General features: G+C 43.5%; 1 protein-coding gene across 1 annotated transcript; it reads left to right on the top strand.

Annotated features, from left to right (window-relative positions):
• Window positions 1–3,828: 3,828 nt before the first annotated feature.
• On the top strand, window positions 3,829–14,249 carry LOC139450096 (membrane frizzled-related protein-like). The gene is made up of 5 exons (XM_071231745.1): window positions 3,829–3,904; window positions 7,350–7,592; window positions 9,613–9,759; window positions 10,589–10,818; window positions 13,214–14,249. The coding sequence occupies exons 1-5, from the start codon at window positions 3,829–3,831 to the stop codon at window positions 13,316–13,318; spliced, it is 801 nt and encodes a 266-aa protein (XP_071087846.1). The 3' UTR covers window positions 13,319–14,249.
• The last annotated feature ends 254 nt before the right edge of the window (window positions 14,250–14,503 follow it).

The following is a 14,503-nucleotide window of genomic DNA, read 5'->3' as shown; positions in this document are numbered from 1 at the left end:
GGAGGTACCATAATAAAAAGCTGAACATAAGCTACCCATAGGTACTCTTAACGATTTACAACCAGATATGTACACTTAATAAGGAGGCATATATTATGAGAAATATCTACATAGTATATAAATCCGCAACTGCGCGAAGATGAAAGTTACAAAAACATTTTCCATACATGAATAGGCTTGTATTCATATATGAGATAACATATATCAAATCAATACATGATACAAGTATGAGATTAAACTGCTAGAGAATAAACTTTATGGACCAGAAATTCTTAAACAATACGGTTATGAACATAAACACACCGAACTATGCCGGACTTTGCCGAATGCTGGACAACGTGAGTTTTGAGCCGCTATGGTCTTTGAGCGTGATGGACTTTGTTTAACGACGGCTCTGATGACCCGCGGAGTGTCAGGCCGAATTATTGTAGTCACACATTTGCAACGTTACCCTGGTGTTAGTGAGTATGGGTGAATTGCGTATAATGCTGCTTTGAACAGTATTCCAGTTATATCACGGGGTGTCCGCTTAATATGGGAGGAAAGCCTTTAGCGATGCAGGTCTCAGACGTTTATCACTTGGTATTGTCACCCGATCCATTTCGCCGCGTACAACAGAATGAGGTTCCCGGAAGCCCCGCTGGGTTTCACTCAATTATGGGTGCTGATGTCCCTCAAGTGGATGAGTGAGTGAGCTGGCTTTAACTCGGCTTTTAACATTATTCAAGTTATATCACGGCGTGTCAGCTTGATGTAGGAGGGAAGCCCGAAGTGATGAAAGTCTCAGACGTTTCTAAGGTTTCTAATTGGTGATGCCCATGTCATCTAAATGTATGAGCATGCTATAAGCAAGTTTGGTAGTTCGGCGTGCATGCATTCCAAGAGTAATTCTACACCAGAATTTCAGACATCTAATTTTGGAGTTGATATATAACGGGTATCTGCCATATCATTTCTATTAAATCTGGAAACTATTAGCTATAATTTCATATACGATGCACTAATGAAACATACTTGCCTACAGCAGTTTGATAAATACCGATGTGCCAATAGTATTATCACAGTTGGTGTATGTACTAAGGTAAACCAAAGATATAGAGAGACATGATTATCTGTGTGCCCAGAGAGTTAACATTAATAGCAATGTGGAATGCATTACTCCCACCTATCTGATAATTATATAGGCATTTGCATTAGGCACACGTACTTCAATTCCTATGTTATTTGTATTAAAACCAAATGTTATTAACATACGCTAAATATCATTATGATAGTTTAATAGAACTTGTACATTGAAATACATTGAACATGTACTGTACAAGTTATCACAATAAGGAAGACGGTCAATAAATGTATTGCATTAGTTTGTAATTCATTTATGTACATCAGTTGTCCTCAGTGCAGCCGACCCGTGAAGATCCGGGGTAGAATAGGTCTTCAGCAACCCATGTTTGCCGTAAAATCCGACTATACTTGTCGTAAAAGGCGAATAACGGGATCGGGTGGTCAGGCTCGCTGACTTGATTGATGCATGTCATTGATCCCAATTGCGTGGATCAATGTCCATGATGTCAATCACTGGATTGTCTGGTCTCGATTATTTACAGACCACCGGTCATATAGCTGGAATATTGCTGAGTGCGACGTAAAACAACAAACCAACCAACAAACCTCAGTGCATCCAAATAGTTTCCGACATCTTCACATACCCTTTTCACTATCTGTCTGCTCACGTGTGCCAAGACACAATTTAACAACTGATAACATATAGTTTCCTGAATATCATGTTTTGCGTATACAGACAAATATTTTAATATTTTCCTTATTTTGCAGAGGTCTGTACCATGAAGTGCTTTCAGGTGACCAGACGACACAATTACAATTAATGATACAGACTTTGTACAGAGCAGGCCAGGGTTAAACTGAATTCTAAACAATTTGAATCCAGAATCAATCAGGAAAAAGGTAAACTGTGTGCGTCATGAGTAAACTAGGGTCACGTGGTGGCAAATGAACGATGGTTTAGATATGAAGCCTTTCCCTGAAGATTGCATACTGATATCAGAGTTGGTAGGTTAAACCGTGTATTGTCCTAGATCATTCCTTTCACATAAAATATTTCACACACACCTATCGTTTGTGACGCTGTAAACAAGAGTCAGATAAATAATCCATAGATATTAAACTGCGCACTCAAGTAATGCTTTTGAGAACGTGGAAGAGCTTATCAGTTGATGCATTATCTTGTCAAGTTTAGACTTTTTTATGCCCCAGTTGACTACACCGTGAGCCTGTAATCAGGTGCATGTATACGCGACCCGTTGACATATTGCTGGATTGGTTGGTTGGTTGTTTAACGCCGCCCTCAGCAATATTCCAGCTATATGACGGCGATCTGTACATAATCGAGTCTGGACCAGACAATCCAGTGATTAATATCATGCGTATTGATCCATGGGATCGATGACATGCATCAACCAAGTCAGCGAGTCTGACCACCCGATCCCGTTAGTCGCCTCTTACGAAAAGCATAGTCGCCTTTTACGGCAAGCATGGGTTGCTGAAGACCTATTCTACCCCGGATCTTCACGGGTTAACATACTGCTGGAATACCTCCTGGTACACATGTATATCCATACCTACTAACTGAAACCAAACGCAGCATGACTTAACAAAGGAGTATGATGTCTGAAATGTTTAGTTCAGTGCGCAACAACAACACAGTGTACAACATGTACAACACTCAAGCGAAAATAACTGTAAAATGGTTAACGATAAACGTGTGTGTAAACATTGAGCGTTAACTTGAGCGTACATGTATTGTTTCTACTGAGATTCAGTAGAAGTTAATTGCATTGTATTTGGACAATGATTAGTTGTCAGGAATGTTGTACTTTTTAATGTAAGCAGTGGTGAAGAAGATATTACATGTAGATGCTCGAATTGTCTGTTAACTCGATTGTATAATGTCTGTTGTAGCTCTATGCATAACAATACATTATAGAATGCAAAGCTAATTTAATGCATGTGACCATCTGGTTTGGTTACATAAAATGTTTGTAAATGTCTCATTTTCATGAAATTCAATCAGTTCTGTCTCATAATGGTAAAAAGCTGTAAAAGTGATCAAACATCGCTAACTTCCGTTCATGTCCGTAGAAACAGCCGAAGACCCGGGTTCGATTCCCGACATGGGTACAATGTGTGAAACCCATTTCTGGTGTTCCCCGCCGTGATATTGCTGGAATAATGCCAAAAGCGGCGTAAAACCCTACTCACTCACTCCGTATAAAAATGTTCACCTTGTTTGGAAGACACGGGAAAGCCGAGCAGACGACGCATCAAGGGACGTAACTCTAATTTCTTTCCGATCAGACTGACATCAATCGCCCATTCAAAATGCATTGACAAGCCATATCAGCCAGGGAGTGGGTATAATACGGGTCTGGTCATTTCCGCCACCCACCATCCACCCGCTGCGCCCACCCCTGTGATATGACCGTCTCCATGTTGGCTCTATCAAACGTGCAAAATACCTCATGTCATTGATGGGTATACGATAAATGCATTTACAGCACCTGAGTCAGGAAATTGTCTTAAAGATAAACCTCTACACCATATTGTGTTTTTTGGTTACATTTCTGAGTTTAGGACTTTGGATTGTATATTTGATATCGTTGTATGTGTGCGCATGTTAACGTGTGTCTCATCGCCCACAGACGCCATGGCGCAGTGATATGTTATCTTACTTATGTCGCAACAAGATAAATATAACCCAGTGAAGGGAATAATACAAGGTATCTACATGTACATCAGGACCACTGCATAATGACTCCGCTGTATCTATGTTTGGCTGTTGCAACGCTCTGTTTGGCGAGTTCTGATGCCTATTCTCCTCATATTTGTGAGTATCTTAGAGTTTAAATATGTTTAGGTGCACAATATAAACATACCTTGTCCATCACGTGATTGTCCGGTTAGTTTACGTGCCGCCATGATTTTCTCAAACTGTACAATACATGGATATCAAAGGTCACAGTGCCGAACAAGTCACCGAAATCGATGTCCATCCTCTGTATATTCAAACATCTTTCGGTGTACTTGCTGTAACCCTGCCTAGCCTGGCGTCTCAGTGGGTCCACACGATAAAATGGCATCAGTCTGGACACAGTAAACTACGATTATAACGAACACGCTTATAACGAACTAACGGATATAACGAACTAACTGATATAACGAACTAACTTTTTAGCCCCGACTATTTGCTGTAGTTATACTGTATACATGTATATGCTTATAACGAATTACGGTTATAACGAACTAAATTTAGGAGTCCCTTTGAGTTCGTTATAACCGTAGTTTACTGTAGTACAAACAGGCACACACACACACACACACACACACACACACACACACACACACACACACACACACACACACACACACACACACACACACACACACACACTTGCGACGTTAGGACCCATTTCACCTCACCCCGTAGGGCAGGACTTGCCTAGCCTTTTCACAAACGCCTAGTGTCATCACAGAGTTTCAATGATCCTTTTATATAATTTTCACAGCGTTTTTGACTGTCACGCTCAGTGGTATCTGTTTAATCGGATAATCAAGACTGGTAATTTTCACAGCGTTTTTGACTGTCACGCTCAGTGGTATCTGTTTAATCGGATAATCAAGACTGGTAATTTTCACAGCGTTTTTGACTGTCACGCTCAGTGGTATCTGTTTAATCGGATAATCAAGACTGGTAATTTTCACAGCGTTTTTGACTGTCACGCTCAGTGGTATCTGTTTAATCGGATAATCAAGACTGGTTATTCTCTGGCATTTCATATTTTTTTTAAATAATTGCTCGGAATTGCTACCTTGAATGTAAAACATTCATTTGTGAAGTTGATGTTTCAATTACCAGATGAATAAAATTTTACTGGTGGAAATGTATAAGGGAACAATTAACTTTAGACACAGTAAAATGATATGCTATCATGGGTTCCCAGCCTTACCAAATACGCGTTGGAAACACTGCACGCAAACACTTCACAACATTTGATTCTGATGTGTTGAATTTGTATACATGCTATTTCAAATGTACTGACAGTAAGGCTTATCTCTTTATATTTTTCTTTGTTCCCTTATTCGTGTCCATCAGTATGTGTACACCATATATATGAAGGGTTATAAAATAAGACGCCACCCTTCTATGAGCAGAAAAAGGGTCATCAGTGAATGATTATTATATCAATATTCAGGCGTTATCTATAGAAATTGAGATATCAAATTTAGTGATGCTCGTATTATCACAAATTCCTTGATAATGAAGTGTACAATTATCAAGATGATATGTTGAAGATAAGAGAGTTCTCTCAAGAAACGCAGTTGAAAATAAACTACACAAAACCCTTTTCAGAATCATTCGAAAGCTGTGCTCGAAGCAGAGGCCATTGTACGATTCCGACTATAATGATCACAAGCATGTGCGTATGAATGACTATCAGATAGTGGATTCCGGGGTAGAATAGGTCTTCAGCAACCCATGCTTGCCGGAAAAGGCGACTATGCTTGTCGTAAGAGGCGACTAACGGGATCGGGTGGTCATGCTTGCTGACTTGGTTGATGCATGTCCCATTTGCAGGGATCGGTGTTCATGATGTCAATCACTGGATTATCTGCTCCAGACTCGATTATTTATAGACCGCAGTCATATAGATGTACTATTGCTGAGTGCGGCCTTAAACAACAAACAAACCAAACAAATTGTATGAATTAAGTAACACAATACGATCATATATGGGCGCCGGGTGCTCGTACTGGGGGTCACTCGAAGTCAGCAATAATGTCACTAGGGAAAGGAGGCAGATGAATTACAGATAAAGCCTTACATATGAAAACATGTTTGTGATAACATATTAGATGGACCCGTGAGTATTCCGGGTTAGAATTAGTCCCTACAACCAAAACTGGCCGTATTTGATTTGGTTGTTTGTTGTTTAACGCCGCACTCAGTAATATTCTAGCCGTATGAGGGCGGTCTGTAAATAATCGAGTCTGGACCATACAATCTTGTGATTGACATCATGAGCATCGATCCACGCAATTGGGATACGATGACAAGCATCAACCAAGTCAGCGAGCCTGACCACCAGATCCTGTTAGTCGCCTCTTACGACAAGCATAGTCGGCTTTTATGGCAAGCATGGGTTGCTGAAGACCTATTCTACCGCAAATCTTCGAGGGTGTACACTGGTCGTAAGAGTCGACTTAATGGATAAGGTGGCTTGGGTCGGTGACTTGGTTAATGGTACGTCAACGTACTCCGACGGCGTGGATCGTTGTTCATAATATCAATCACTGGATTACCTGGTCCAGACTCGATTATTTGCAGGCCGCCGTCATATAGATGGAATATTGCTGAACGCGGCGAACAAGGTCAGTAATTGATGAACAAAGGATCTGAGAATGGGATATTATTGATAAAGCGTTCGATCCAATATCCTGTGAGAGTACGATATGTTCCCGTGTTTTTCCAAGTGAGCAATTACCTTGCCTTTGCATGTGTCTGTGACGGGTGTCACCGGTGGGGCAAGATACGCTAAGCTTATGCGAACACCTGGAATCATCAGTGGAATTAATTTGATACTAATTCATAAGCATAATTTTGATACAGTCAGAATCGTACAACGGACTCTGCTTGTTCGAGGGATTTCTTATGATTGAAAGGGGTTTGTCGTTCTTATTTACACAATATCGACGTTGAGAGTAACGTCAGCTGTGTGTAATAAAGGGGGGCACGGGTGGCCCAGTCGTCTAAGGCGCCGCGATTCGCTGAGTTGCGTCCGTTGGGCACGGCAGAAACCTATGACTGTGGGTTCGAATCCCGGTTCGCCCCGATTATGTTTCTAGGTTTGTCAGCACCAGGTAAAAAAAAATAATTTTTACAAAAAGGGCTGCGGGTTGTTACTCTTAATGAAAAATGAGGGGACATGGGAGGCGCAGTTGTCTAAGGCGCCCTGTGCGGAATTGCATCCCTTGGACATGCCAGAAACTTATGATTGTGGGTTCGAATCCCGGTTAGCCCCGGTTATGTTTCTAGTTTTGTCAGCACCATACCCGTGCTCGTGGGTTTCACCGAAGTGGTAAACGTCTGAGACCTGCATCACTTCGGGCTTTCCTCCCACATTAAGCTGACACGCCGTGATATAACTGGAATACTGTTAAAAGCGGCGTTCAACCCAACTCACTCACTCAATCACTGTGTAACAAAGGAAATAAAAAGTAAATTGTAAGATTATAGATGAAGTATCATCTTATATGTTTGTATATATTACCAGATTATATGGACATGCAGTGCGGGTCGAGTAAACGTTTCACTAAGGATGTGAGACTGCAGTTGACGTACTCTCCCAACACCCAGCTTCCCCACAATATGAGGGCCTGCTATATGAGGATGGAGACGGATACAGAAGGCGACCAGCTGCTTGTCCGGATCAGAAATCTAGACACATCACCGTCTATCAACTGCAGTAAAAACAGTTTGAAAATAAAAGATCCTGATGAACACAGAGTGTTAAACGGTTAGTGCTGATCTTAAACGAATCAACGTTTGCAAAAGCGACGTTGATGTAGTTGTGCTACATACGATCATATTGGCTGTAATCACATCATATACGTATGATGATTGTTTGTTGTTTAACGCCGCACTCAGCAGTATTCCAGCTGTATGACGGCGGTCTGTAAATAATCAAATCTGGACCAGACAATCCAGTGATTGACATCATGATCATCAATCCACGCATTTGGGATACGATGACAAGCATCGACCAAGTCAGCGAAGCTGACCACCCGATCCTCTGTTGCCTCTGACGACAAGTATGGGTTGCTGAAGACCCGATTCTAACCCGGATCTTCACGGGTCAATAATCGCGATGAAATTCAGCGAATCGTATTAAGACCGGATCTGGGGGGGGACCAAGAGTGGTGTTAGTTCCCTCTTGCTGCAGTCAAGTCAATCTGGTTATTGTCATGAGATCACAGCTGACAATCGCTGTATCCTGGATGTGAAAACACTCGAGAGAGCGCGTCGATTAGGAAGATTTTGTGCGTGCATTTATCATGATTTGCTCGGACTTCAAATGCACGGATATCAAAGGTCACACTGCCAGAAAGCTATGCAAAACAGGTGGCCAAAATCCATTGCCACCCTCTGTACATTGAAACAGCTTTCAGCTTGAACAAATACTACACATGGTGGCCATATTGTCGTCCATGGCGGGAGTATTGCTGTGCGACGTCATGAGACACCAAACAATTATTTTTATGTAGTGAGTGAGTGAGTATGGTTTTACGCCGCTTTTAGCAATATTCCAGCAATATCACGGCGGGGGACACCAGAAATGGGCTTCACACATTCTACCCATGTCGGGAATCGAACCCGGATCATCGGCGTGACGAGCGAACGCTTTAACCACTAGGCTACCCGACCGCCCCTATTTTTATGTAGATTGAGTGGGTGCCGGGTGCTACCGGTAGGACAGGACATGCTTTCTCTTTGGGCGAACACCTGGTGTCACCACTGATTTTCTCCACTGATTTTCAGTGATCCATTTTTTTAAGTTTCACTGCTATTCAGCCTCTTACGCCCAGTGGAATCTGTTGTTCCCTGGCGTCACAGCAGAAAGCAATTGGCCCACATAAACATTACAATAGGAGAGCATCACCACCATGAGTTCCAAGTTAAAACATGTCATTTTACAACAACAAACAAAATACGACCCGTGAAGATCCGGGCAGAGAATAGGTCTTCAACAACCCATGCTTGTTGTAAGAGGCGACTATGCTTGTAATTATAAGAGGCGCTAACGGAATCGGGTGGTCAAGCTCGCTGACTTGGTTGATGCCTGTCATTGTATCCCAATCGCGTGGATCGATGCTCATGATGTCAGTCAGATCTAGAGTCGATTATTTTCAGACCGCCGTCATATAGGTGGAGTATTGCTGAGTGCAGCCTTAAACAAGCAACAAACTAAAAAAAATAAATCTCCACTTTCTACGATCTTACAGTAATTATCGTAGCAAAATGGTAACAAGATTCGGAATTGGATAAGAACATGTCATCTATGTATTAATGTGTGATTGATGACAACCATTATAATTTACTGAATAGAAAATGCTGTCAAATATGTATCACTATTATCACCTGACAAATGCATGCCTTCAAGCATTGTATTGTCCTTTGATTGAAATGTACTCACAATTCTTCGTGAGTTTCATATACCGATTGATGCAACAAGAGATCTGCTGTAAACAAGCACTTCCTGTTGACTCGTGAAAGGATGGTAACCAGCATGATGGCTACGCGAACATGCCAAAGTTGTGAACTCGTTTATTAGGGTAGTTGAGGGTTTGTGGTGAGATCCTAAACCCGTTCGTGTGTCAGGAGGGGGCACTGATTATGTTTCTAGGCTAGTCAGCACCTAACCCGTGTTCGCAGGGCCCACAGAAATGGTAATAGTCTGAGACATGCATCACTTCGGTCTTTCATGCAACACCATGCCACACCTAAACACATTTTATAGTGCATCCTCTTTATGCCAGGAGAGTACGGCGACTGCGGATCAACACCAGCGACAAGGAGTTATCTGACCAATGGAAGTTCAGTCAGTTTCGTCTTCAGTACAGATGACACTACCCAGCATGGCCAGTTCGACATCCTCATTACGTCTTTAAATATATCTGATAATGGTACGTACATGTTTGAATTTCCATATAATTTCAACAAGATGAAATGATATGTAAGGGGGAGTGGGTGCTTTTCTGTTAATCCGCACCAATCTGATTCAACAAACAAACGTATAGTCGTCTGCGAAATAGAAAGTGTCATCGCTTTTCTTGCCAGTGATCCATTCATATACTTTGCACGACTATTTTGCTGTGTACGCCCAATGGATTACTAAGCGATTATTTCCAAATATTTTTAAATTTTACTTCTATTTCACATACATGACTTGATAACAATATTATAGGTCATGTTATTCAAACATATCGAATGGTTTTACTAAGTACAAGTCGACCAGGTGTGCATCTTATATATGACACAGAAAGACGCCTGATTTGGAGACAGCCTCCGTGGTCTAGTGGTAGAGCGTCCGCCCGGAGAGTGGAAGGTCAGGGTTCAATTCCCGGCCGCGTCATACCAAAAGACGTTGAAAGATGGTACTTGTTGTTACCCTGTATGTCGCACGGCGTTAAGGGGCTCAAACAAGGACTGGTCGACTAAGAGTCAGTATACTGTGTCTGTGTGGGATCTTCATGTTAAACTGCGGCATGGTATCTCAGTGTGCTGGCACTATAAATCGGCATCAGTTTGGATAAGTACAAGCTGACACACACACACACACACACACACACACACACACACACACACACAATAATATAGAGATCGAGCGAATATTCTATTTGGATATATCATGTCAATATGATGAGATAAGCATGTATGTTCTGCACTTCGTATCTACGTTAATGCATTAAACCTCGACTCACGATGTTGAATCGCCCTGTAATGTATATCCAGGTGGGTGTTCAAGAGATCGCTTCCTTTGCGACAACAGCCGATGTGTGAGCAGCGACGTCACGTGCAACGGCTTCAACGACTGTGGCGACAACAGCGATGAACTCGACGGTTGTGGTTTAAGTGTTGCTGCCATTGCAGGCCTCGTCGTTGGGTCGTTTGTTGGCTTCGTCATATGCTTTCTCGTCATCACCAGCAGAGTAAGAAGGAAGGGATTCAATAGAGGCCGTAAGGTAAACCTCTTCAGAGTGAGTGAGTGAGTTTGGTTTAACGCCGCTTTTAACACTATTACAGTTATACAGTTGTGTCAGCTTAATGTGGGAGGAAAGCCCGAAGTGATGCAGGTCTCAGACGTTTACCACTTCGGCGAAACCCACGAGCACGGGTATGGTGCTGACAAACCTGGAAACATAATCTGGCGAACCGGGATTCGAACCCACAATCATAGGTTGCTGGCGTGCCCAAGGGACGCAACTTTGCACAGCGAATCGCGGCGCCTTAGACCACTGGCCCACCCGTGCCCCCTCAGAGTGAGTGAGGATGGGTTTGTGAGTGAGCGCCCGAGTGAGGGTGGGTGGGTTTGTGAGTGAGTGAGTGAGTGAGTGGGAGATCGAGTGGATTGACGGGTGGAAGGGGTTGTGAGTGAAGGGTGGGATTTGAGTCAGTGAGAGAGGGTGTTTGGGTACGTGGGTGTGAGTGAGTTGGAGGGTTAATTTAGTTTGGTTGGTTTGTTGTTTAACGCCGCACTCAGCAATATTCCAGCTATATGACGACGGTCTGTAAATAATCGAGTCTGGACCAGACATTCCAGTGATTGACATCATGAACATCGATCCACGCAATTGGGATCGATGACCTGCATCAACCAAGTCAGCGAGCCTGACCACCCGATCCCGTTAGTCGGGTAATTTAGTAGGTTGGTGATTTTGTTTGGATGGGTGAACGAGTGAGGATGTTTGGGTGGGTGGATGGGTGAGTGAGTGAGTGATCATTCATTGGAGATCGAGTGGATGGATGGGTGTGAGGGTGAGTGAGGGGGGGGGGGGTTGAGTGAGTGAGGGGTGTCTTCAGCTACATCGTCTAGTCTTAGCCAGGAAAACCAGTTATCGATATTATGGCAAAAGAACCCTACTGTCAGGGTACAGATTCCTTCAACTACGTGTCACATTGTCTACAGGATACCCATTTTAGTTGCCTCTAACGATCATTGACGCATTGAGGGGTTTTGGAGGGAGGGGGTCGCAGTGCAGGGAAGTGTTCATGGTGGGTGGGGAGGGGGGTCGCTCTGCCAGAAAGTTTTCACGGTGAGTGGGGTGGGGGTCGCACTGCATGGAAGTGTACATGGTGGGTGGGGAGGGGGTCGTTGTGCAGGGAAGTGTCCATGGTGATGGGGGAGGGGGGTCGCTCTGCCGGAAAGTGTTCACGGCAGGTGGGGTGGGGGTCGCTCTGCCGGAAAGTGTTCACGGTGGGTGGGGTTGGGGTCGCAGTGCATGGAAGTGTTCATGGTGGTGGGGGAGGGGGGTCGCTCTGCCGGAAAGTGTTCACGGTGGGTGGGGTGGGGGTCGCTGTGCAGGAAAGTGTCTATGGTGGTGGGGAGAGGGGGGTCGCAGTGCAGGAAAATATTCATGGTGGTGGGGTGAGGAGGGTCCCTGTGCGGGAAAAAAATCATGGTGGGTGGGGGAGGGGGGTCGCTGTGCTTGAAAGTGTTCACGGTGGGTGGGGGGAGGGGGGTCGCTGTACCGGAAAGTGTTCACGGTGGGTGGGGTGGGGGTCGCTGTGCAGGATAATGTTCATGATGGGTGGGGGAGGGGGGTCGCTCTGCCGGAAAGTGTTCACGGTGGGTGGGGTGGGGGTCGCTGTGCAGGATAGTGTTCATGGTGGGTGGGGGAAGGGGGTCGCTGTGCCGGAAAGTAGTCACGGTGGGTGGGGTGGGGGTCGCTGTGCAGGGATATGTTGAGGACCGCAACCTGACCGGTTAATACTACTGATCAAACGTTCGTTCCACAAACTTAATTGAATTAGAATTAAGTTTCGAATAAAAATTAAAATAGGATTTTATTAGACATTTTAAAACACTGTGTCGTCCTTGACGACGACTCACGACCGGTAGGGCAGGATATGCTTACCCTTTTCGCGAACATCTGATGTCATGACTGTATTTTCAGTGATCCACTCATATAATTGTCAAGCCTATTTTGCCTTTTACGTCCAATGGAATCTGTGATTATACTCGAGACATATACTCGAGACTGATTATTCTCTGGCGTTGACGTTTTGTCTATTTGTGACAATGTTCAAAGGCTTTCTACATATGTAAAGCCCGTGAAGATCCGGGTTGGGATAGGTCTTCGGCAACCCATTCTTGTCGTGCAAGGCGACTATGCTTGTCGGAAGAGGCGATTAACGTTGGTCAGGATTGCTTACTTGGTTGATGGATGTCATCGTTTCTGAAATGCGAAGATCGATGCTCATGATGTCAATCACTGTATTGTCTGGTCCAGACATGATTTTTACAGAACGCCGCCATAAAGCTGGAACAATGCTGTTACACACCAAATAATCAATCAACTATATATGTAAGCTTATGTAGCTTCATACTTCAACTCTTTCACACAATCACAATTGCAGATCAGAACACCAACAGATGTTCAGAGCAAGCCTCGATACGGGAGTATATTTGGTACTCGAAAACAGCACACCTATCGAGCCCAAATGGCTCGCAGTTTACCATGACCTGTTTGGTACCAGAACAAATGGCCAAAATCTGGAAGCGGTCAACAGCCAACTGTGGACAGAAAGAACACCAAACAATGAGGAGTTCCCTTTCAACATAGCCAGCTTCGTCATTACATTGCTATCTTTGTAATAACTCCTATCTCATTGGCTTCATCATTACATTGCTATCTTTGTACATTAATCCTATCTCATTGGCTTCGTCATTACATTGCTATCTTTGTAATTACTCCTATCTCATTGGCTTCGTCATTACATTGCTATCTTTGTAATAACTCCTATCTCATTGGCTTCATCATTACATTGCTATCTTTGTACATTAATCCTATCTCATTGGCTTCGTCATTACATTGCTATCTTTGTAATTACTCCTATCTCATTGGCTTCGTCATTACATTGCTATCTTTGTAATAACTCCTATCTCATTGGCTTCGTCATTACTTTGTTATCTTTGGGGTGGCCCAGTCGTCTAAGGCGTCGCGATTCGCTGTGCAGAGTTGCGTCCCTTGGGCACGCCAGAAACCTCTGATTGTGGGTTCGAATCCCGGTTCGCCCCACTTATGTTTCTAGGTTTGTCAGCACCCTACCCGTGCTCATGGGTTTCACCGAAGTGGTAAACGTCTGAGACCTGCATCACTTCGGGCTTTCCTCCCACATTAAGCTGGCACGCCGTGATATAACTGGAATACTGTTAAAAGCGGCGTTAAACCCAACTCACTCACTCACTACATTGCTATCTTTGTAATTATTCCTATCTCATTGGCTTCGTTATTACATCGTTGTCTTTGTACATGGACCCTATCTCATTGGCTCCGTCATTACATAGCTATCTTTATCCTACCTTGTGTTGTGTAAACATATAGTAGGTGAATTCACCCGAGGAAAGCGAAAGAAGGAGCTCTGAAACGTCGTGTTATCCATAAAAAGTGTCATGTCATGGCTTTAGTTGTTTGTGTGATGTGGACTCCGAGACCTGTGCGTTTTGAGATCGGATCTGATGATCCGTCTGTGTAAATGTAACACCAATTTGGCCAATTTTCGTGTATGTATGCTAGTGGTTTTAGCTATGTTTAGGTCGGTTTGTTTATTTATTGTGCTAGCTTGTGTTATGTCTATATTATCCCTTAAAATTCCAGAAATAAGCTTAAACTTACCCATCTCAAATTCAGAAATTAAAAGTGTCAA

Source organism: Haliotis cracherodii, unplaced genomic scaffold (assembly GCF_022045235.1).
Source record: "Haliotis cracherodii isolate W230 unplaced genomic scaffold, xgHalCrac1.p SCAF_10, whole genome shotgun sequence".
NCBI classification, from domain to species: domain Eukaryota; kingdom Metazoa; phylum Mollusca; class Gastropoda; order Lepetellida; family Haliotidae; genus Haliotis; species Haliotis cracherodii.
The sequence above is the reverse complement of the archived record's forward strand: the minus strand, read 5'-3'. Positions and strand labels throughout refer to the sequence as shown.